Source organism: Myotis daubentonii, chromosome 4 (genome assembly GCF_963259705.1).
Source record: "Myotis daubentonii chromosome 4, mMyoDau2.1, whole genome shotgun sequence".
Classification (NCBI taxonomy): Eukaryota; Metazoa; Chordata; class Mammalia; order Chiroptera; family Vespertilionidae; genus Myotis; species Myotis daubentonii.
Window position 1 is genome coordinate 62541180 of NC_081843.1, and position 23779 is coordinate 62564958.

Below are 23779 nucleotides of genomic sequence, written 5' to 3' on the forward strand. Positions count from 1 at the left end.
AGGCTCTCGGGGAGAATTCTTCCTTGCCTTTTTGCTGCTGGTGGCTCCAGGCATTCCTTGGATGGTGGCAGCATCACTCTGATCCAGGGGTCCTCAAACTATGGCCCGCGGGCCACATGCAAATGCAAATATTATATTTGTTCCCGTTTTGTTTTTTTACTTCAAAATAAGATATGTGCAGTGCACATAGGAATTTGTTCATAGTTTTTTTTAAAAACTATAGTCCAGCCCTCCAATGGTCTGAGGGACAGTGAACTGGCCCCCTGTTTAAAAAGTTTGAGGACCCCTGCTCTGATCTCTGCTTCCATCTTCACGTGGTGGCACTCTTCTCGTGCCTTCATGTCTCCAGCCTTTCTCGCCTGTCTCTCTGAAGGACATTAGTCATTGTAGTTAGGCTCGCCCTAAAGCCAGGATCATCTCACCTCAAGGAGAATGACCAGTAGCACCGAGACTGCATCTACAAAAACCCCATTTCCAAATAAGGTCACATTCACAGGTACCGGGGTTTAGAACTTGGGCATATCTTGGGGAAAACCCATGTCAGTCCACTACAGAGGACAGTTGCTTCTCTTCAAATACTCAGAACAAATTTAAATCCTCAAAAAAGTGATCCATGTGAACTAGTCTATTGTGTTTCTACTAATAACAATGTTAGAAAGCCCTGCATCGAGTAGAGTGAGGGAATCTCAGTCTACGCTGTGAGTCTGATGTGTCAAATGTTAAAGGAAAGTGTTTCTGAGAATAATATTTTCAGGTTGGAGTAAGGATTATAGAACTGTGGGGGCTGGGAAAAGACTTACAAGGCTATCCCTGGCCAAGCTTCATTTTTCTCATGGTTTAACGAAACCTTGCTAATTGAGAAATGCTACTGATTATACCACAGCCAGATTTGAGAATAGAGGAAGTCAAAGGTTTTCCTTTTTACTCTATCACATGCACCAGGAAATCAATACAGTGAAAGGACAAAACATCTTAAATGGTTAATTATTGCTCTTGAAACACATTCATGTAGCATATCAGTAATGGAAAAAACTGAACAAGATTACATTTTAGCTTTTTACATGAAAATAAGGAACTGTCCTTAACATTTCATTAGCAAAGACAAAACATTTTATTTTAAATATGTTTTTATTGATTTCAGAGAGAGAAAGGGAGAAGAAGAGATAGATAGAGACATCAGTAATAAGAGAGAATGGTCAATCGGCTGCCTCCTGCATGCCCCCTACTGGTGATCGAGCCTGAAGTCCAGGCATTTGCCCTGACCAGGAATTGAACTGTGACTTCCTGATTCATGCACGGGTTGAGCTCAACCACTGAGCAACACCAGCCAGGCAACAAGAACATTTTAGATTTACCAGTGCTTAATGATACATGTCACTTTATAGATTTTTAATTTTGATAGCCTTGTAAAGACAAAGCAGTGCACATGCTATTTTTAAGAAGTCCAGCATAAGTGTAGGAGAAAAGGTCGAGAAAGTAATATGGCAAATCCCTAGGGAGAGACCTGGCTATCCCAAGGAGGGCCTCAGAGTTGGTAATTCTGGGATTTATCTAAGCTTTGGGGCTGTAGCTGAAGAACTTGTGGAGAGGTCTAGAAAATAGGATGTAGCAAACTGGTTCAATAAAATTGGGTTTAGGGCCTGTGGTATATGAAGAATTCTACATTGACCCCTGATGATCTGTGTCCTTATTTATTAACCCCTTCCCTTTTAGTTTGGGTGGGATCTGAGAATACAATGGATATCACTCCCATAATTATGCTATTTTATGTTAGTGTCAAAACCATGGAAATGTTTTACAAATGCACTTAGTGCCTCTAATCATTGACTTGGAATTAAAAGGGAAATGATCCTTGGTGGGCCTGACCTAGTCAGGTGAGTCTTTTGAAAGGAACTGGTGCCCTCTTTGAGATAGAGAGCTTCTCTTGCTGGCCTTAAAGAAGCAAACAGCCATGTGTGGACTGAAAATGGAGAGGGATGGCCTCTAGGAGCTAAGGGCTTTCGTCCTATAGCTGCAAGGATCTGAGTTCTGCCAACAACTGAGTGACCTTGGGAAAAGATCCCAAGGACCAGTGAGAACTCAGCCCAGCTGACACTTTGATTGCAGCCTTGTGAGACTGTAAGCAGAGCTCCCAGTTAAGCCAAGCCTGGCCTGCAGAAACCTTGAGATAAGAAATGTGTGTAGTTTTAAGCTACCTAAAGTGTACACTAGTAGAAAACTACTACAGGGTCTACTAGTAAGTTAAGCAGAGAGACAAAAGGACATTCACTGTTTTTCCTTTTATATTGTCCAAACTGTTTCAATTCTACTGGAAAATACTGTTAAAAAAACACTCTTTGAACCATTGGAATTAATCAAATCTTAAGTAGTTTCCCTTAATAAGGCTAGAAGGTAGCGAACCAAATGAATTAACATGTGGAATTATTAGATGCCAAGTTGCTTTAAAAAATCATTTTTACCACACCCAATGAATAGAATTGCTAAAGAGCACTTTCATTTCACTAAAAGATTAGCATTTGGAAAATATTAATTCTTGAGGTAGCAATCATTTATTTGAATACAATAGAAATCAATTGTCACATTTCTAAATGGAAATGAGGATGTTAGTGAAGGTTGAAATGACTCATCAAGGATACACTTTTATTCTGCGAAGACTTGTAAATCAGCCCAGACCCCCCAAAAGGGGAGGGGGGACCTCAATATCTGTTGGGATAAAGATTTTCTTAAAAGGTAATTCTAGCTCAAGAATATATATGAATATAAACCTCCAGAGCTTTTAGTATCCATGGAAAGTAGATTAGAAGAAACTGCTTTAATCAATTTATAGTGAAACAACTTTAAAGAAAACAAGTAAATCAAAATATAAAAATAGACACATATCCGAGGCTAAGAGGACACAACTGCTGATATTTGATTACAAGTCTGCCTTGTTGCAAAGTGAGGAGTATCTTTAGCAAACAGGATAAATGTCTTTGACAAAGGCAAAGAGAAAATCAGTTATTTGAACTTCCTAATTTTTACATAGTTTTATAATGAGAATGTAATTAAATATGAAAGGCTGAAGCAAACAGAGAAAGCCCATAAAACTCTTCTGTGTAAAACTGCACTCAACATTAGGAAGTTGGCCAAGCGATTTTATGTGTAACAGTGAAAGCTTTTGGGCTTTCATGGAATCGTGCATTTGACTTATCAAAAAACTGCACTGCCTCTGAAACACAGGTCATGAGGTGCAGCTACTGTTTTCCATGCGTAGGCAGTAAGTTGTGTGTTCAGGTTGTGCAGAGTCCCTAAGGCGTAGCCTCAAGTACTTCATCATTCAAAGACCTCCATTGTGCTATTTTGCCCCTGAAATATTATCCCCTGTGCCAATCTAAGACAGATTCTACTTTCAATCTGTACTCCCTTTTAAAACTTTATAAATGTGGTGTTTTTTAAAAAATATATTTTATTGATTTTTTACAGAGAGGAAGGGAGAGGGAGAGTTAGAAACATCAACGAGAGAGAAACATTGATCAGCTGCCTCCTGCACACCTCCTACTGGGGATGTGCCTGCAACCAAGATACATGCCCTTGACCGGAATCGAACCTGGGACCTTTCAGCCCGCAGGCCAACGCTCTATTTCACTGAGCCAAACCGGTTAGGGCTAAATGTTGCTTTTTCAGAGCTTATCTTCAACATAGGTCATAAGAATGCCTCAGACACCATGGGTAAGAAAAGGGTCACAGAAAAGAGTAAGTGTTAGGAAATCAGTTTCCAGCTCTGCAAGAAAAAACACCACACAAAATAACATTAGGTCACATCCTGCATTTCTATAGCATTTTTAAATTTTTCATACGTTAAAAATTTATTCTGGCTCCAGAGATAGTTAAAAGTCAGACCTACTCTATACATGTTTTGAGAGTCAAGTAAACAGAATTTATAAAGTAATTGTCACAATCACAAATTGATAAAAAATTAGAGAGTAGGACTTGGGTTTGGAATTTGTTTTTTAAATGAAAAGCTTCAGAACTGGGAGAATTTATAAATCTGAGATATTTTGATGATGACAGTGTTGTTACCAGTCCTTTGGGCAAGGCCTTTGATCTCTGTACTGAACTTCCAAATAGACATTGAAGGTGTGAAAATCTAAAGCGAAGAGAGAGAAAATAAAAATCTTATTTCAAACAATACAAAAATTGAAACCATTAATGAATGGGGCTGCAAATCATTGTTGCATTTAATACGGCACTCATATTCAGTTATCAGCACTGCTGAATGATGTTTATGTCACATATTGATATTAAATGGTCTGTTTTACTGGCCTGTTAGTATTTAAGGGAAGATGAGCTTTTATTCAGTCCCAAAAAGGTACATGGTTAAATTTACTTCTCATACACTTTTCCCCCCCATATCTTTTATTGTTTGATCAGATTTGTTTATTGGGATAATCTTTTAAGATCACTATAATTTGTTTGTTTTTCATAAAATATTATTTTTTCCAGCTTCACTGAAATATAATTGACAAAACTATATGTATATTTAAGGTGTGCAATGTGATCTTTCAATATATGTATACACTGTCAAATAATTACTCCAGTCAAGCTAATTAGCATATCACATACCCTTTATAAGAAAGTCTTTTTTAAAAAATATATATTTTTATTGATTTTTTACAGAGAGGAAGGGAGAGGGATAGAGAGTTAGAAACATCGATGAGAGAGAAACATCGACCAGCTGCCTCTTGCACACCTCCTACTGGGGATGTGCCCACAACCAAGGTACATGCCCTTGACCGGAATCGAACCTGTGATCTTTCAGTCCACAGGCCGACGCTCTATCCACTGAGCCAAACCGGTTTGGCTATAAGAAAGTCTTTTAGCCTGGCCAGTGTGGCTCAGTTGGTTCAGCATCGTTCTATGCACCAGGAGGCCTCCGGTTCAATTCCCAGTCAGACTTGATCCCCAGTAGGGGACATGCAGGAGCAGCCTATCACTGTTTCTATCTCTCTCTCCCTCTCCCTTTTATTCTCTGAATCAATAAAAACATTTTAAAAAATAAAAAATAAAGTATTTTATTCATTTCAACAAGTTTCCTTCAAGCTTTTTAAAATTTCTCCAACTATACTATAGATGTGCTTTTTAGGGTAGACACATTAATTTTCTACTGCTTTCCATGAGTTAAATAGCTTAAAACAATATCTATTTAATAGTTCACAGGTTCTGTAGGTCCAGAATATGGACACAGCATAACCGAGTTCTCTGCTCAGAGCCTCATAAGGCCAAAATCAAGTTGTCACCCTGGCTGAACTTTTATCTGGAGCTCAGGGTCCTTCCAGGTTCATTCTTGGTGTTGTTACTGGAATGAAAGACTGAAGGGGTCCATTTGCCTGTGCACATCAAAGTTTAATAAGACACAAACAGGAGTTTGCAGCCAAGAAAGTAAACTAAACCGGCAGTCAGACATCCCCCAAGGAGTCCTGGATTGAAGAGGGTGCAGGCTAGGCTGAGGGACCTCCCCCTCCCATGCATGAATTTCGTGTACTGGGCCTCTAGCTGTATTATATGTAGCTTATAAAACTAAATTTTAAAGGATGCAGTGTAGATGTAAATATGAGAACTGTAAAAATTCACATTCATTTTATGTGCATTATTAACCTTTAGGTTGGCTTTGTCAAATAATTTTAGACCAGCTATTCTTAAATTTAGAAATTACTTTGAATAATTTAAGAACACAATAGACTTACCCTTTTATAATTGGCCCTTTTTCAGGTGTTGGTATATTCTTTAATCAAAGGCAGATCATTTGACATTAGATAATGCAGTCTTAAAATATTTTTATCTATTTAATCATTTACTATTCTATTTTGACTTGAAGAAGAATTCCAAGTCCTAACCAGGGATCTGTAGATTCCCACATGATCTGTTATCCCACAAAGCTCTGACTTCTTCCACTTACTTTCTGGTCACTCTCTCCATCCACACTGGAAACCTTCAGGGCCTCTGCACTTCTGCTTCTTCTGCCTGAAATTTGCTTCAGGCCCTTTATGTGTCTGTAAGTGAGGCTTTCCCTCCACACCCTATCTAAAATAGCAGGTACCTCTGACCTTTACCTGTGGTTCTATGTTCCTTCGTGCACCTATCACCACATGGCATATTATCTACCTCTTCATTGGCTCCTTGCATGTTCCCCTTCACTAGAAGGAAAGTTCCTTTGGAATAGGGACTTGGTTTTATGCTCTGCTGAATACCTAGTGCCTAGCACACAATAAACATCTAGTAAATATTGTTGAGAACATGAATGTATTTTAGAAAAGAAAAAATATTCAGCTAGAGAATTTATAATATAAATCTTGTATTAAGAAAGAGCCCTGCCTTCTTTTAAAAAGTAGCAAAATGTCAATGGAAATGGAAAAGTAGGAAGCTTGGCAGGAAGGCAGAAGGCAAGAAAGAGTGGGTCGTTACAACGTAGTGCTTAGTTTGGTCCTACAGTTGTTCTTATGTTGTTCTACAGTTGTTACCATGCAGACCTAGCCTTTCCCACACCCCACTAGAGAGTTGAAGGGGGAGTGAAAGCAGAAAACACCTACTATTATCCCTAATACTGTCTTTTCTTCTAGCGGAGACAACATGCTTTAGAAGGATAATTGCAAGTTTTGAAGTCACTTGTCACATTAAACATTTATTAACTGTTTTTAGCCTTCGGGGCAAAGGTTTTTTCATTGTTCCTCAAGTATTTTAGTTACATGGTAGGTGTTAATATTTCACTTTGCTTATTTTCACTTGCTTATAAAACTTATATAATCATTGACACATGTCATCTTCTGGGTTTATATTCAATTGGGAGCTGTAGACCAGTTATGTGCCTGGGAAGAAGATAACATAGCTATTGCCAAGAAATGGCAGTCCTGGCAACAATCTACCTTCCTAGTCACCAAATAACTGGTTCACTCTTTTTTTCTGAATATAGAAGACATTCACCTTTCCCAAGGGAAATAGTCCAAAGTCCCATGAGGTCATTGTGTCCAGCTCTACGTGCAGGATCTCTGAGTAAAAGGAAATCCTTTATCAGGTTCAAATGTGGTTCTTGGGAGTCCATTGAACTATTAATCCATCTGCCACTTTGTCATACACATCTACACTAATGCCGGCAGACAGGGGAAGGAAGGCCTATTGCGTGAATCTTCTAGTCTAATATATAATGACCACAGAAGGCATGGGACACTCATAACAGTTACTTGTCTTTAGTAATTTTGAAATCCCAAGAAAGGCCACTTACCTGGAGGTTGAGGAAATTCCTTAGTTAGAACTCTACTATTTGGAGAGAATCCTCTTACCCATTGTTTTCTGAGGAAACTGGTTCTACCATCTGAGAAATTCTTCCTTATCTATTATTATCCTCTGTAGCCATATCTGAAATGGGTGTGAAAGAGCCTGCCCGCTTGGGCATATATAGCTTTCACATTCTGCTTCCTGCTGGCACAAGATCAAATATCTCAACCAGCTAAGCTCCTTTTCTCAAAAAATTTAGCAGGCTTCCATGTGCCAGTAGCCACACCCAATGTTCTTTCTTAGACATACTCCTCAAACATGATTTATTCCTTTGCTCCTTTTTAACATATGGCAACTACCTTACGACCATCATGCTTGGGTGGGAGAGCCAATCTGACCTTGGCCACTAGGCTGTTTTAATGATATTTTGTTGTTTAAAAGCTTTTTCAATCTTATTTTCTATTATTTGGGGCCTGAAGACAGTTTTTCCAGTTCTTTACATGTAAATGAGCCTATTTTCACCTGAACTCATTGCTTTCTTATGATTTCTTATGAAAGCCAACCAGTTTGAAAACTACACACCTTTCTTCCATGTTCCCTGAAACCTAGGTTCAACAGCAGGTGGTCTGCCTTCCAAGTTCTCACAGGAACAATATTACCAAATATTTACTATGGCCTAACAAGACTCTTGAGGCTCCCAGGGTTACCTTGCTATCCACTATCTGACTGCTAAGTCAATGTCATATATCTTAGGGATTTTTTTTAATAGCAGCTCACATTCTTGGAATTAATTTTTGTATTATTTAAAACTAGAAGCCTGGTGCACAAAAATTTGTGCACTCTGGGGAGTCCCTCAGCCCGGAGTGTGCCCTCTCACAGCCTGAGACCCCTAGGGGGATGTTCACCTGCTGGCTTAGGCCCACTCCCGGGGGATTGGGCCTAAGCTGGCAGTCAGACATCCCTCTGGCAGCCCAGGAGCCCTTGCGGAATGTCGACTTTCCAGCGGGGAGCAGGCCTAAACTGCAGTCAGACATCCTTAGTGCTGCTGAGGAAGCGGGAGAGGCTCCCACCACCACCGCTATACTGGCAGCCGGCAGCCTGGCTTGTGGCTGAGCAAAGCTCCCCCTGTGGGAGCGCACTGACCACCAGAGGGTAGCTCCTGCATTAAGTGTCTGCCCCCTGGTGGTCAGTGTGTGTCATAGTGACCAGTCATTCCCAGTTTTTCTGCTGTTAGGGTCAGTTTGCATATTACCCTTTTATTATATAGGATAGAGGCCTGGTGCATGGGTGGGGGCTGGCTGGTTTGCCCTGAAGGGTGTCCCAGATCAGGGTGGGGGTCCCGCTTGGGTGCCTGGCCAGCCTGGGTGAGGGGCTGATGGCCGTTTTCAGGCTGGGCCAGGCCTGGGGGCTGGAAGCAGGTATCTGGGATTTATTTAACTTCTATAATTGAAAATTTGTAGCCTTGAGTGGAGCTCAGGGCCAGCCAGGACAGGCAGGAAGCTTGGCTTCCTCCATTGCCAGGGGCAACCCAATCCTCCTGCTTGCTCCAGCTCAGTGGCCTCCACCATCTTAGTTGGGTTAATTTGCATATTCACTCCTGATTGGCTGGTGGGTATGGCTTGTTGGTGTAGCGGAGGTGCAGTCAATTTGCATGTTTCTCTCTTATTAGATTAGATAAGTAACATTAAGACCTGTCAAAGATAGACACCCACATCTCAGGGGGTTAACAAAATAAAAATATATTATTTATTTAAAACTTTATAGTGTAATGTAGATGGTGGTTCCATTCAGAGACTCCAGACTTGCAGGCCCTACCATCATCTAGGTTTCTAGTGTTGGGGAAAAGGAGATAGGATTGTATATGGAAAGATATCATGGGCTAAGCCTAAAAGTGGAATATAACTGACTTCTGCTCACATTGGCCAGAAGACAGTCCTCAGTCACATGGCCACACATAAGTAAAAGGTCTTTAAAATGTAGTTTAGCCTGGCCAATGTTGCTCAGTGGTTGAGCATCAACCTATCAACCAGGAGGTCACAGTTTTATTCCTGGTCAGGGCACATGCCCGACCCCTAGTAGAGGGCATACAAGAGGCAGCCAATCAATGATTTTCTCTCATCATTGATGTGTCTATCTCTTTCTCCCTCTCTCTTTCTCTGAAATCAATAGAAACATATTTTTAAAAAGAAAATGTGGTTTAGCTACTTGCCTGAGAAGAAGAGGAAAACAGCTATCAGTGAAGAGCAGTAGTTTAAGCCATAATTTATCTGTACACATAAAAGTAACTTTCCTTCCAAATATTTTGTGCAAAAACATAAGTTTTTACTGTATATTGAGTGTATCTACATAGTAGACATATGAGATAATAATAGATGTCATAAGCATATTCATTCACCTTTATCATATGGTTTCTAGTTTTGTTCTGAGTAAATCCAATAAATCAATTAAGTAAAAAAACTCTAAGAAGATTGCTACTAAAATGAGATTTTTTTAAAAAGCATTTTGTAAAACCAGGGTAGATTGACCATTTTTTAGGAATAACAATGAATATCAATTACTATAGTTTGGGAAAGTAGCAATGGCAAAATGCTTATTGTTGTAGAAAGTATAGCATAATGCTTTTGTGATATTAAACTTTATGTATTTCAGAATCAGTATTTGTCAATAACATTAAAAGGAGATCCTTAGACTCATAGTGAATGACAGTGGAGGGAAAAGAGTGGGATTATTGAGTATACAACTTAAGTACTAGTTACTTTATTAGCTTCTGTTATTAGGAGATGATACAGGCACTCATTCATTGAGCGATACAGGAGTGTTTTCAGTCAACCAACACTTTTCTTGATCACATATAATAACTTAGGTGTTGTTGCCAGACATCAGGGATCAGAAATAAACAACGAGGCCTGAATGTGATAAGAGCTGTTATAGAGGATGTTTGGGGGCATAAGACAAGAACTTGTAATGTCCATGGGATGGGTCAGGAAAGATACCCAAACAGCAAGGAGGCTTGAATTTAGTACTGGGAGAGGACAGAGGGTAAGGGGTGGAGAGGGGGCACACGCATTGGAGAGAAGCTATGGATTTGAGGTGAGGTATCCTATAGATGAGTGGCCTGGTGAGAGATGAGTCTGCAAAATTAGTAGCAGACCACAATTTGTATGACATACTCAAAAGTTTCAATTTATTCTGAAATCAGTAAGAAAGCAATGAAGAATTTTAGAGCAAGGTAGTAACATCAGATTTTTATGTCAGAAAATATACCTAAGCCTAAGATTTTGGAGAATGAATTGGAGTGGAGAAGACTGAAAGCAGGGAGACTAATAGGAGACCATTCCTTTTTTTTCTCACAAATTGAATATGTGAATGTGCTAAGGAAAGTATTATTCAATTACCATGCATTTATGAAGCCTTTTAATAATATTGTAATATAATTATCTTAAAATTCTTTCAGTTAATGATAGTAATCAATCAAGAGTCATAAAATGATTTTCAGTGTTATCACTTAGAGTTTTAATTGACAAAGAAGATTTTTTCTGTTTAGGGTTGTAATAACATTTTCTAATGGATGTGTCCCATGGGGCTCCAGTTATTTTCAGACACTTTCTTTTTTTTTTTTTTTTTTAAATATATTTTATTGATTTTTTACAGAGAGGAAAGGAGAGAGATAGAGAGTTAGAAACATCGATGAGAGAGAAACATCGATCAGCTGCCTCCTGCACACTCCCCGCTGGGGATGTGCCCGCAACCAAGGTACATGCCCTTGACCGGAATCGAACCTGGGACCTTTCAGTCCGCAGGCCGACGCTTTATCCACTGAGCCAAACCAGTTTCGGCCAGACACTTTCTTATACTACTGTTTATTCATGCAATGTTGATAGTTATTTACGGGCTAATTTTTTTCTTGATTTAACAAATCTAATAGAATTGCTATTTCTACACAACTAGGAAGGAGAAATCTGAAAATAGACATTATTTTTCTGCTATATATTCATATATTCTTAAATGATTAAAGAAAGTAGTGAAATAGTAAATGTTTTCTCAACTGAAATGAATTATACAACATACATTTTCAACAGATAATTTTTTCTTGCAAATACTGAACTTTGCACTTTTTAAAAATGCCAAAAAATTACTCATAAAAGTCAATAATCTCTGTCATTTACACTTTTTCCATTTCATGGCCCTAAAAGTGCCTTCTCCTCAAAGAAAGAAATTTTCTTAGTTTCGTTCTCTACTGCAGTTTACCACAGCATTATTTTTAATTCATCTATGTGCTATATCACAGTAATGCCATTTAAGAAATCTAAAAACCACTGAAATATTCATATTACTCATTATGGAAAAAGTATTATTTTATTATTTTATCACATTAAGCCACATGTGATAATCAACCTCTGGCATTTGAATTTTAATATATTTAATCATTTAACCCATGTAATATTTCCAGTGTTGGGCATTACAAATCTTCAACAAAAATGAGAAGGAATGGAAGAACTTTAGGAAATGATTTTAACACATAAATATGGTAGCTGTTTTGAAGATATAAAAATTATTCGTGAAAATTAATTTCCACTAAGACAACCTATTGCTGAGTATATTTTTAACATCACTGTTTTTACAAGCCTTTTTCTAGTATGAAGGATCTAATTATACTGTTACCTTCTTTGTTGTCTTCTTTTTTTCTTCTTTCTCTTTCTTTCCTCTGTCTGAATGTGGAGTGGAGGTACAGTGATCACCTAACCTTAAAGACATTTTAAGACAAAAACCAAACAAACAGGAAACTCCATAGAATATAACGGAATTTATTATAGGGTAATTTACTTACAGGGATGTAGGATCGGAGTGGACAAAGGACCCTAGCAGTTCTGTGCTGCCAGCTAGACAGTTGTTACAATAAATGTTCTCTAGAACAGCTGGATACCAATGATTGACAAGACAAAGAATGCAGTGCGGGCTGGGACCATACCTCCCGGTGGTGTTGTGGATCATTTACTAACTTAACATCAGTGTGATAGTCTCTCAGCTTTTATGTCTTTCTGGCCATTACTGACAGGAATCTTTATGGTTACATTGTGTAGGCTTGCAGAACACAGCTAATCATTAACTACAAGCCTGTGTGTGCTGGCCAGGACCAGTTAAGGCCAAAGTTAAATCAAGAATAGAGAAAGTGCAGGGTTTACAAAGATGGGGCTATTTTGTTCACACCAACAACCTATACATCCTCCTTCTCCTTTTTTCGATTTCTAATATGGGGACTGAGTTTCAAATCGGCATTGTTTTTATTAGGAGTTAGCATTATTGAAAAATTAAAGTTTCCTTAAATGATAGGTTTGGGATAAGATTGATTTAAACCTCCTAACCAGGAGGCTTATTTATTCTGAGAGTGGAAACCAAGAGACTCAGCATGGATGGCTATCTACATTTTAAATAGCTCTAATACCATTTTAAGAGAGGAGAGGCTGCCATCTTGTGTTTGCTGTGTTCAGTGCAGCACAAAAGGAGACCCATTCAAAGTTTAGTTCTGTTGGACTTAAATTTAGTTCTGTTGTTCTAACCCAGTGGTTCTCAACCTTCCTAATGCCGCGACCCTTTAATACAGTTCCTCGTGGTGACCCCAACCATAAAATTATTTTTGTTCCTACTCCATAACGGTAATGTTGCTACTGTTATGAATCCTAATGTAAATATCTGATATGCAGGATGTATTTTCATTGTTACAAATTGAACATAATTAAAGCATAGTGATTAATCACAAAAACAATATGTAATTATATATGTGTTTTCCGATGGTCTTAGGTGACCCCTGTGAAAGGGTCATTCGACCCCCAAAGGGGTCACGACCCACAGGTTGAGAGCCACTGTTCTAACCAATCACATAAAATGTTGAAGTGCTTATCAGAGCCCTGGCTCTGAAAAAAATATGAAAATTAAATATAACATTGGCACATGTAATTTTTTCCTACATTATATAAACCACATAATTCTTCTTTTTTAAACAATTTGATCTTAGGGTACAGAAATAAACACTTGATATTCTAAATTTTTTGAAGCAAGGAATTAACAATAATAAAATATTTAATAATGTTTACAAATAAATTCTGAAGTGAACGCTACCTGATAAAATGAATGTTGAAAAGTTGCTCTTGAATATGACATTAATAACAAAAGGCTGAATTTTATTTTAGGGCTAGCACCTCCTATTTTCTTCTCCCATGTTTACTTGCCTGTTTTAATTTCATTATTACCATAAAAAATGTTTTATGAGGGTCATGTTCCAGCTAATGACAATAAAGCACAGGAAAATGCCTGAGAACAAGTGTGCAGTACTGATGCCTTAACTTTGAATTTGATAAGTGTTAGTGCCATCTCGTGGTTGAATGCAATATTGCAACAAATCAACACAGGCACATGAATTTATTGTTTGGGGATTTTTGTGGTTTTTTGTGTGTTTTGTTTTTATACCAACAAACTAAAAATTTTGGTATAATATATTTATTAGAGATTAACCACATGTTAATGGCTTGGATTTATTGGGGGGGGGGTTATTGTAATAAAATTCCCTGATTTCATTGGGAAGTGTATTACAATAAAAGAACCTCCAAAAACATGTGAAACTTTCTGAACTACAAGATATAATAAGGTAGCATTTCCTAAAGAGAGACAGGGGATTATTAATCTTGAAACATGAGCTTAAGAAAAGTAGGCCCTATGGTCAAAAAAGTCTGGTAAATGCTGCATGTCCTGTCCCCTTCTTGGAGAGCCCATTTACTTATTGAAAGGCCATAAGGGGTTAATTTCCAAAATATGTAAAAGAACTTACACAGGAAGAAAACAATCCAATTAAAAATTATTGAGAGATAACACACATTGAAATAAAACTGCTAGAATAAAAAGAAAATGGGCAAAGGACTTGATTAGACACTTCTCCAAAGAGGACATGCAGATGGCCAACAGACATATGAAAAAATGCTCAACATCATTAGTCATCAGAGAAATGCAAATTAAAACCACAATAAGACATCACCTCACACCTGTCAGAATGGCTACCATCAACAAATCAACAAATGACAAGTGTTGGTGAGGATATAGAGAAGAGGGAACCCTCATACACTGCTGGTGGGAATGCAGGCTAGTATAGCCACTGTGGAAAACAGGATGGAGTTCCTTCAAAAAACTAAAAATGGAACTGCCTTTTGACTAGTCCTAATTCTGGGAATATATTCTAATTATCCCAAAACAATCATCAGAAAGAATATACTCACCCCTATGTTCAGAGAAGTGTTATTTATAATAGCTAAGGTCAGGAAACAGCCCAAGCGCCCATCAGTAGGTGAGTGGATAAAAAAAGATGTGGTACAGTTACACAATGGAATACTATGCAGCCATAAGAAAGAAAGGAACTCTTACTTTTTGCAACAGCATGGATGGACCTGGTGATTATCATGCTGAGTGAAACAAGCCAGTCAGAGAAAGACAAATACCATGTGATCTCACTTATATGTGGAATCTCATGAACAGAATAAACTGACAAATAAAATAGAACCAGAGGTATGAGTACATGAAACAAACTAACATAGATTGGGGGAGGATGGGGGTACTAGATGGAGGAAGGTGAACAGATTAGCCAAAGAAAACATATGCATGGCCCATGGACACAGACAACAGTGTGGGGAAGGCCAGAGGAAGGAGAGGCAGGAACTGGGTGTAGGCGGGTAAAGAGGGGGAAATGGGGGACATCTGTAATAGTGTCAACAATAAAAAATTTTTAAAAAGCTATAGAAAACAAATCCATTTAATTTTATTTTAAACCAGCATTTTCCAAAAACGCTTGACCACAGAACTCTTTTTTTTAATGCTAATAATATCTATTCATGTTATCAGATAATAAATTGCTGAAGTAAGTTTGGAAAAGCACTTTCAAACATAGAAGATTACATGCAAAAGTTTTACTCACTCTCAATTAAACAATGTCTTCCAATTCTGTAAGCTGTAATCATAAGCTGAAGGTTTTGAACTATTAAGGACTCTAAGTCACTAAAGGTCCCCTAAGTTAATAACTTGAAAACAATTAGAATATCTTAAAGAAACACGACTATTAAAACTAAATTTTAATGATTGTCCCAGAGGGCTAATCAATGGTTGCAAAGAGAAGTACAGCAAATTTTATCCCATGAAGTGAAAACAAAGTGAGGAAAGTCAGGTGATTGGCGCCCATGACTCTGTCACTCCTATAGTTATGACTATGAAATTTGCTAGCATATCTACTATCTCCAATCCAGGTCACCCTGTGGCCAAATCTTCACGTTAATAAAATATTTCATCATCATAACTTGTTTTCAGAATCCTAAAAACAGCCTTTCTCTTTCTATTATACCAATCCTTGAGATTTTTGTGCCTGTCACGGGCTAAAATATCTATCCCTAATCCTTAACTGAACGTTTAGACCTACTCTTGTTAGCTGGATTGTTATTTCTTCAGGCTGTTGGATATTTACTACCTCAAATGGCATCATGGATATGATGACAAGTTCTGATTCTGTACTAAGTACTGAAGATTTTATAAAAGGGACCCCAAAGGCTCTGGTATTATAGAGCTTATTATATTTTAGCAGGTAGTAGCAGTTATGTCGATGCTTTTCAAAATGAAAGACAATAAATTGATGTAGGCCATGACTGGGAAAATACAAATGGGTACATGGATTTTAATAACCCTCAATATATGTTTTACAACACTCTCAACTCCCAGGATCCTCAGCCCTAAGTTGGGAACTGCTGTTAATAATAGTCATTTTTAAGTACTGAACATTTTTATTGCATTGAGTTCCCTAAAGAATACATTTAAACAGGTTACGATGATATAGCCTGCATTTACATTTATAAATATTTTTTAAAGTTTGTACCATAATGATAAAATTAAACTACCCGAATGAGAATTTCGCATGGGAAATTGGGATCATTATTTCATTATGCCCAGGTCTACTAGTAGGTGCATAAGAAAAAGGGCATTACATTTATTTGAGGAATGTGGAGAGTTTTGAGAGAGCCTCCAAGAGATTCAATAAGAAAAGCCAGATCCTATAAGGCACCGTACATTTCCCGTATATATTTATATGTCTTTGAGATTAGGGGAGAGTAAGGGAGGGATATAGATAGTGAGTTTAAGGAGATCAGTATCATAATTGTAATGCCTAATATTCATATGGTGCTTTTCAGTTTTCATAGGCCCACTCATACTTTCTTTTAAATTATATAGACATAGTTACCAACTATAACTTCAGTTTGGGGAGAAAACTGAAAAATCAAACAAAATTTTATTATAAGGGCCTCGTATAAAGAGTTATTTCCTGAAGATGAAGGTTGTCACACACTGGAATAATTTACTTGGAGTCATTAATGATACACCTTCTCTAGGAATTCTTTTTTTTTTTAATATATTTTATTGATTTTTTTACAGAGAGGAAGGGAGAGGGATAGAAAATTAGAAACATCGATGAGAGAGAAACATCTATCAGCTGCCTCCTGCACATTCCCTACTGGGGATGTGCCCACAACCAAGGTACATGCCCTTGACTGGAATTGAACTTGGGACCTTTCAGTCCACAGGCCAACGCTCTATCCACTGAGCCAAACCGGTCAGGGCTCTAGGAATTCTTAATAAGGACATAGACTCATTAGGCCAAGACTGGTCTCATTCATGAGTCAAAATGGGAAATGGTATATCTGTGTAAGTATGTAAAGGTCCTTCTCTCTTGCAGGTGTAGTAGAAAAAGCACACGCATTAGAGTCAAATAGTCTTGGTTGCAACCCTAAACATCTCTTGCTGGCTGTGTGTCCATAAGCAATTTACTTGACAGCCCTGATTTTCTTTATTGTAAGAGGCTGTGGGTCTACAGGAAAGGCCTGACTCCACTCCAAGTCATGTAAAGGACATGCAGTTGGCTTGCACCCCAGTTCTTGTGATCTAGGCAAGTAGACATTTTGTCATAGCAACTGTTTGTTATAGCAACTGTCAAACATAGATGGAACTAGACAAAGCTTGCCCAGTCTTGCCCAGTCTATAACGATCTGCTACTTCCCCATGGTAGGCCAACCCCTAGCAGTGATCTATGAAGCTTAGCTATAAAACAGTGTGTGTAAAAAATAAAGTTACTGGTGCCTTGTGCCAATCCTCCTAAACCCCGGTCTCTGGTGCTTTCATCCCATGCCGCCATTACCCTACGGGACCATTGGGAGCGGGTCTCCACACTTTATTATTTTGGGAGCTTGGGGGATGTTAAGGGATAATCTTGAGAGGACTTCATAAACATTTGTTCCCTTCCCCCTGATTCCTTCCTCTGAGACCTTCATTCCTTCCTAACGTGTTGAAACTGAAACTTCTGAGCAAAAGAGAATATGGAATGAAGGATGAAATTGAAGCCCAATTTGAGACTCATCTTTTTCTAATTAAGCCCATTAAACTAGTATACAATTTTAGCAGCATATGTAAGTCTAAAACTACTTAAATCAGCCAAGATTATGGATCATCCTTTTTAGAGTTAACCAGATGATACCAAGAGAATGTCAGATTAATCTCTATCATTTATAACATGAATTACATTTACACATGCAGCATGCAATAGAGTTTTTTAAAATACCAGAACAGGGTTACAGTATTGAGTATAGAAGATTGATAATGATAATTATTATAATAAATAATTTACTGTCACTTTAATATTTCAGGAAAAATTTAGTAAAATACTCTTAGCCCTTATTTTCCAGGTGATAAGCTTTGTTTTTATTCCTTGAAATACTTGTTGGTGAGTAGATGAGCTATTCTCTTGCCTCCATAGAAAGGCATAATTAACATGGATCAATCTTTTTTTCTATATCAGGGACAAGTGACCCGTATGTGAAGTTTAAAATTGGAGGAAAAGAAGTTTTTAGAAGTAAAATAATACACAAGAACCTCAATCCTGTGTGGGAGGAGAAAGCGTGCATTCTTGTCGATCATCTCAGAGAGCCATTGTATGTGAAGGTGAGCCATTTATTTGTTTTTCACTAATGCAATTTGACAAAAAAAATCCCTGTTTAATGACTTTTTGTCCTGTCTCTCTGTCTGACAAGATTTTTCACCAGAGATGTAGTCTGCTGTGCACAATTCTAATCTGTGAATGATGTGATAAAAAATGAGATCGAAGGGAGGAGGAGGTGTGGGAGCATGTTCTTCAGGACAGTACTATTGCCAGTCAGTCATTTAGGAGGACTACGAAGTCCACCTCCTCCTGCTCTGTGTGGTCAACTGGTTGAGTGCACGTTGGGAACATATACAAACAAGTCTCCGTGTAAGCTAACAACAAGGAAAGCTTACACAGAGCCCAGCCTTTCTGATTAAGAATTATATCAGGGCATCTACCAGTCCTGGTTGCAAACCAAATGCTTTACTTGGAAAACAAGAAAGGTAAAGATAATAGGGGGAGAAATATTCCTGTCTCTATTGTATTATCAAAGATGAAAAAAAGTCTATTCTTTAGCTGAATGTAGTTTTTCAAAGAAGGGTTTAAGGAAAGGGTTATAACCCTAATTCCTTGTTTTAGTTTCATACTTGACTTTCCTTTAATTCATATCTCTAGGTACATATATTCGTTTGGCGCCTATGTTCTCAGGACCTGTTCAGTGACTAAACCTTTTTCTATCTTTTCTACCACACCCTTCATCCTTTTCTCTAAATTGTTACAACTGGCACATGAGCCAAATATCTCATATCATTGCTCTTTCAGCAGTCTCTGGTCATCCTCCTTCCCCTCAACTCTCCATTTGTATTGCTTCCAGTTGTTTCTCTTCTCCACATAAAGAAAAAAATAGTCCAGGTTTTATTAAACTCATAGCATGACCATTTATAAGAACAATGGATAGAGAATTTCCTGTCTACAGTTGATAAGTTTCTAGAATTCATTATGGGGAGAATAGACTTATTTCACATAAGAAATAGTCTCAAGTGGATTTAGCTAAAGGGAATCAATTAAACAAGATTAGTGAGCTGTACTTTAATATATACTATGTGGTGGCATAAGAATGATTGTGAGAGTATCCATCACCAACTCCTCCCACCGAAGAGATGACCTTCAGGGACAGAGATTTCTCTCCCTTGCTCCTCCCTTCTAGAAGGAAAGAAATGTCTACATGAGAAAAAAAAGGAAATACCTTCATAATCGGAGATGAAAAAAGAATTGAAGAAAGACGAGTGGGATGTAAAGGAAATTTTCTTTCAAGGGAGGTTCAGAAGAGATGAGTTAGAGCAGCTGCAACCATGAAGAAAATGGGTTGAAAAAGAAATCGGGGGTGAATAAGGACAGCACTGGACAATTGGATCTCATTTAATGTCCCTAAGAGAAAAGTCGGGGGGAGAAAACAAGTAACTTTCATTTACCTTTGTTGTGGCTCTGTTTCTTTAATGGGATACTATGGCATGACAGAAGGGTGAGTCTTTACAAGGTTTACAAATGAACTTCCCCAGCAGATAATTGGGTGAGTTCTTTCGCTTTTCTCTTGTATTCAAGAATGAGTATTACCCTATGTGAAAATCCACATGTCAAAATGCTTATTTCAAGAAATCTCCTAATTGGGTCAAAAAGAAATTAAAAACAAGAAAATGATGGGGGGAAAATTTTGTCTAGGTGTGAGAGAGCCAGAATCTATACACACAGATACACTTGTACTATAAATGGAGACAGTGACCTGTGTGCAGATGGACGACACACTGTGAACACAGAGGTGGGAGAGAGCACCCAAGGGTTGCTTTTGTTTCTCTACTACTTTGAGTTCTCCGTGTACAACATTAAGTAGCCACGGCTTCACTGCTACCATACAGAAGATACACAGTGAATTGTAAGTTTTCAAGTTAAACAGAAATCACACTGGCCTCTCAAATACTAGTACAACCACAAAAATGATCATATTTTACTTTATGTATTATGTTATGATTTTTAATATGCTTTGATATTTTTTATTTGATTTTCATTTTCTGTTAATTGCATAGGGCTTCTTTTGAAAAAAAAATCTCTAAATTTTTGCTTTATTTTTTTGTTTCATTTTATTCACTTTTTGCCTAACCTTGGACACACAAGGATCTAAATAAAATACATTGGTAGAAATGATATTTGAAGTTAGTAGAATTTCATGAAAATTGCATCATTTTCATGGTCTCCACACAGCCTTGTGTTGCTGACTGACTTGATTTTAATATGATGCCCACATCCTCCATGAGGGGAGATTAATCTTGCCTGAAAGATTTCTTAGGGACTAACCAATTCTGTAGTGACAGGGAATATGAAAATGTATCCATGAACTGGATGGTTATAAAATATTAAGTGCACGACTTTCCCATATCTAGTCAGAGGAAAAAGAACCCATGTCTACCGTGGGGTCTGATTTCTATGGATGGAAAGCTCACCAAGGGAAATACTAGTAACATAGTTCTGGACGCAGGTTACAAAATCACATTAAAGTTTCAGTGTTTGTACTGAAACTTTCTAGTAAAGACAGATTTTTTTTCAAAAAATACTGGTACTGGATTTCTGCACAAAATAAATAAGATTATACTTTGCAACTGGTTGAGATTTGTATGGCTTTTAGTTTAGTGGAAAGAAAATATTCCTTCCATTCTGAATGCCTTCACAGTAAGGGCAGGAGGTGAAAACTATTTTGGAAAAAGGGACTAAAAAATCATTTATAATAAGGTAGGGGTAGAAGTAGGGAGTTAAAATGTGGTACTTCTAACTGAGACAGGAGCCTCTGGAGCCTGCTCTGTACCCTCAGGGATGCTCTGGCACATCATAAACAATGGGGTAAATTCAGCATCCATTTCCACTGAATTGAATTAAAATTCTCCATTGTCATTTCACTGACTCTGTTATCTAAGGTACACAGTGAAAACCCAGGGTTATAATGGAAGAGACAGAAATACTATAAAGGGGGAAATGCTTGTGTAAATTGTTGCGTGTTTGGCCTAATCATGAGCTTGTAACCTGGGTATTAAATTGGAGTGCTCTCCGGAATAATAGAAATATGTTGATACTTAGGAAAACAGTTCCATCAGGGGCTATATTACTGTTTCTTAGATAGTCATTTTAACAAAAGTGGTAGTTCCTTAAATGACGCATGTCTGTTTAAGCTTAAGATATAAGATTGAAAAGGTACTATATGGTTGGTTCAATTAAAAGACCACATTCCTGTCTTAGGTAAAATTATTCCTCAGTAGGTTTTAAGGGCCCTAAAAGGATGTCATATGCCAATAATCTCCCACCCCAGCTGTGCACAAGATTATCCAGAAAGCTTTACAGACTCTAGATGTTCTCGTCTCTTTCCTAAAGATTCTGATTCAGGACTTCGGAGACAGAGCCCATGTTTCTGTGTTTTAAAAAAACAGAAGTTTTTTCTGATGCACTGCTTAGGTAGGGAGTCACATCCCTAGACATTTACATGGAAACAACTGAACAGTTTGAATGGAAATATGTTTGCAGTCATAAACCACAGAGAACCCAGAAGAAATTATTCTGAGGTTAGACAATGTTGGTATTATCATGTGTGTTTTTGTTTGTTTGTTGTTGTTTTCTTTTTTGCATGATTCAAAAACACTTCCTAAATGCACGAATCAAGAATCTCCACTATTTTAGATTTTAAAAATCTATAGGAAAACAAAACAAAGAAACAAACAAAAAAACATGATTGTACTTGCTTTTGCTTTATGGGCAAAGAACGTGAGGTTATTGAGTCTTGGGACAGAATTTAGAGTCACATCATAGCTGCCATTTACTGAGCATTGTGTTAAGTGCCTGAGCTATTGTATCTCATGTATCCTGATAATATCCCTACAAGTAAGTAACTGCTATCATCTTTTAAATTTTATTAAAATTATTGGAGTGTTATTGGTTAATAAAATTACGTAGGTTTCAAGTGAACAATATTATAATACACATCCATATATTGCATTTGTGTGTTCACCACCCAAAGTCAAATCTCCTTCCTGTTAGGGTCGGGCAGGTGACAGGGGCTGTGAAAGAATTCACAACTAAAAGAAGAGATAGAGAGAGAAAGTTTATTTTACTTTCCACTAAGGAAAAGGGCCAGTGCATTGCTAATCAATACAGGACAAGAAACTAAAAGCAGCTTCCCCTTTTAAAGGGTAATGGCTGCTGTTGCTAGGTGACGAGGAGGGGAGGAGGATTTGGGGCTGGAGTGGACTTTGTTTGTTTTTCAGGAGACCGTCTGGACAGATGTCCTAGGGAGGCGTCTTATCAGTATTTTCCCCAAACCTATAAAACATGCTTAGAGCAAAAATTATGAAGAGTTCAAAAGAGGCCTGTTTGAAGGGAGGGAATAAGGGAATTTTCTACAACTAGAGACTCCTTGGTGCAAATTATCCCTGATTTGCAAAAACACAGGAAGGAGTGTTATGCAAGACTGTAGCCTTGAGAGTAGCTTATCTTGTCTTGCAGTTTGAACAGAGGGGCTGTTTGAGTCAGAGGAGCTAACAATCTTGGGGTCTAATTACCAGGTGCTTCTCATAAATTGTGGAAGGCTACAGCAAAGAAAAAGAAAGGCCTTTTTTCCTGTCCTTACACTTCTGTCACCATATATTTGACCCCCTTTATCCTTTTATACCTTCCTTCACCCCCCTCCCCTTTGTCTCTGGTAACTACCATACTGTTGTCTGTCTGTCTCATCTCCTTTATATAGGTAAATGAGTCCCAGAGGGATGAAGATTGCTATGTCCACTCAGCAATAAAGCAACATAGCTTCTATTTTTCACTAAAAATGATTAACTGCAATGGCCACAGTTAGGTTTTGTTTTGTTTCATTTCTTTGTTTTACAATGTCAGTTCTATTCTTTAGAGTTTAATTGTTCTTTTATAGTAAAATGGTTATTTTGAAGCTGCCTAGGTATGAAAATGAGTCATGGATATATTTTCTGAGAAGAATCTTATATCTTGGGTCATAGTGTATGATCTGGGTACCTTCCCACTTTCTATTCCCATTAAGCCTCCTTACTTCATTCTATTGCCAGCTTCTCTTATACAAACAGCAGTTCCCATTATTCCCCTACGCTGAGATATTTTTCTCCATGGCACTTGTGACTACCTAACATGCATTTGTTTATTGTCTGCATCTTTCCCTTATACGGAAGACCCAAGAAATCAAAGACTTTGTTTAACTGCTATATTTCCAGTGCCTAGAACAGTACTTGGCAAATGGTAGGTGCTCACCAAATGTTTTTTTCACATAAATGAATGAATAAAAGTATGAATCATTCAAACCATCAAATTAAAACTCCCCCAAAGCCATAATTACCTAGGAATATTTCAGTAATTTGAGCTAACAAGTCCCCATTCAGGCTGATGTCAGTGGGAGTTGTTTTCTGTTATTTGCATAAAAAAGCATTTTAACTGATCCACAACCTAATTCAGTTTTTATTGGGAGACAATTGACTCAGAAGCTAAACAAATGCATTTAGTAGAATATTTGTTATTTTAAACTCATTTGAGAATGAAGAG

At 37.7% G+C, this 23779-nt stretch overlaps 1 protein-coding gene across 12 annotated transcripts in view; it reads left to right on the top strand.

The window, feature by feature from the left end:
* MCTP1 (multiple C2 and transmembrane domain containing 1) overlaps positions 1-23779 on the top strand; it is a 441268-nt gene that overhangs the window by 189882 nt on the left and 227607 nt on the right. For all 12 annotated transcript variants that reach the window (XM_059694087.1, XM_059694091.1, XM_059694090.1 and 9 more), the window contains exon 3: positions 18122-18264. In XM_059694087.1, the coding sequence (XP_059550070.1) occupies positions 18122-18264 (143 nt within the window). The remainder of the gene's footprint in view (positions 1-18121; positions 18265-23779) is intronic.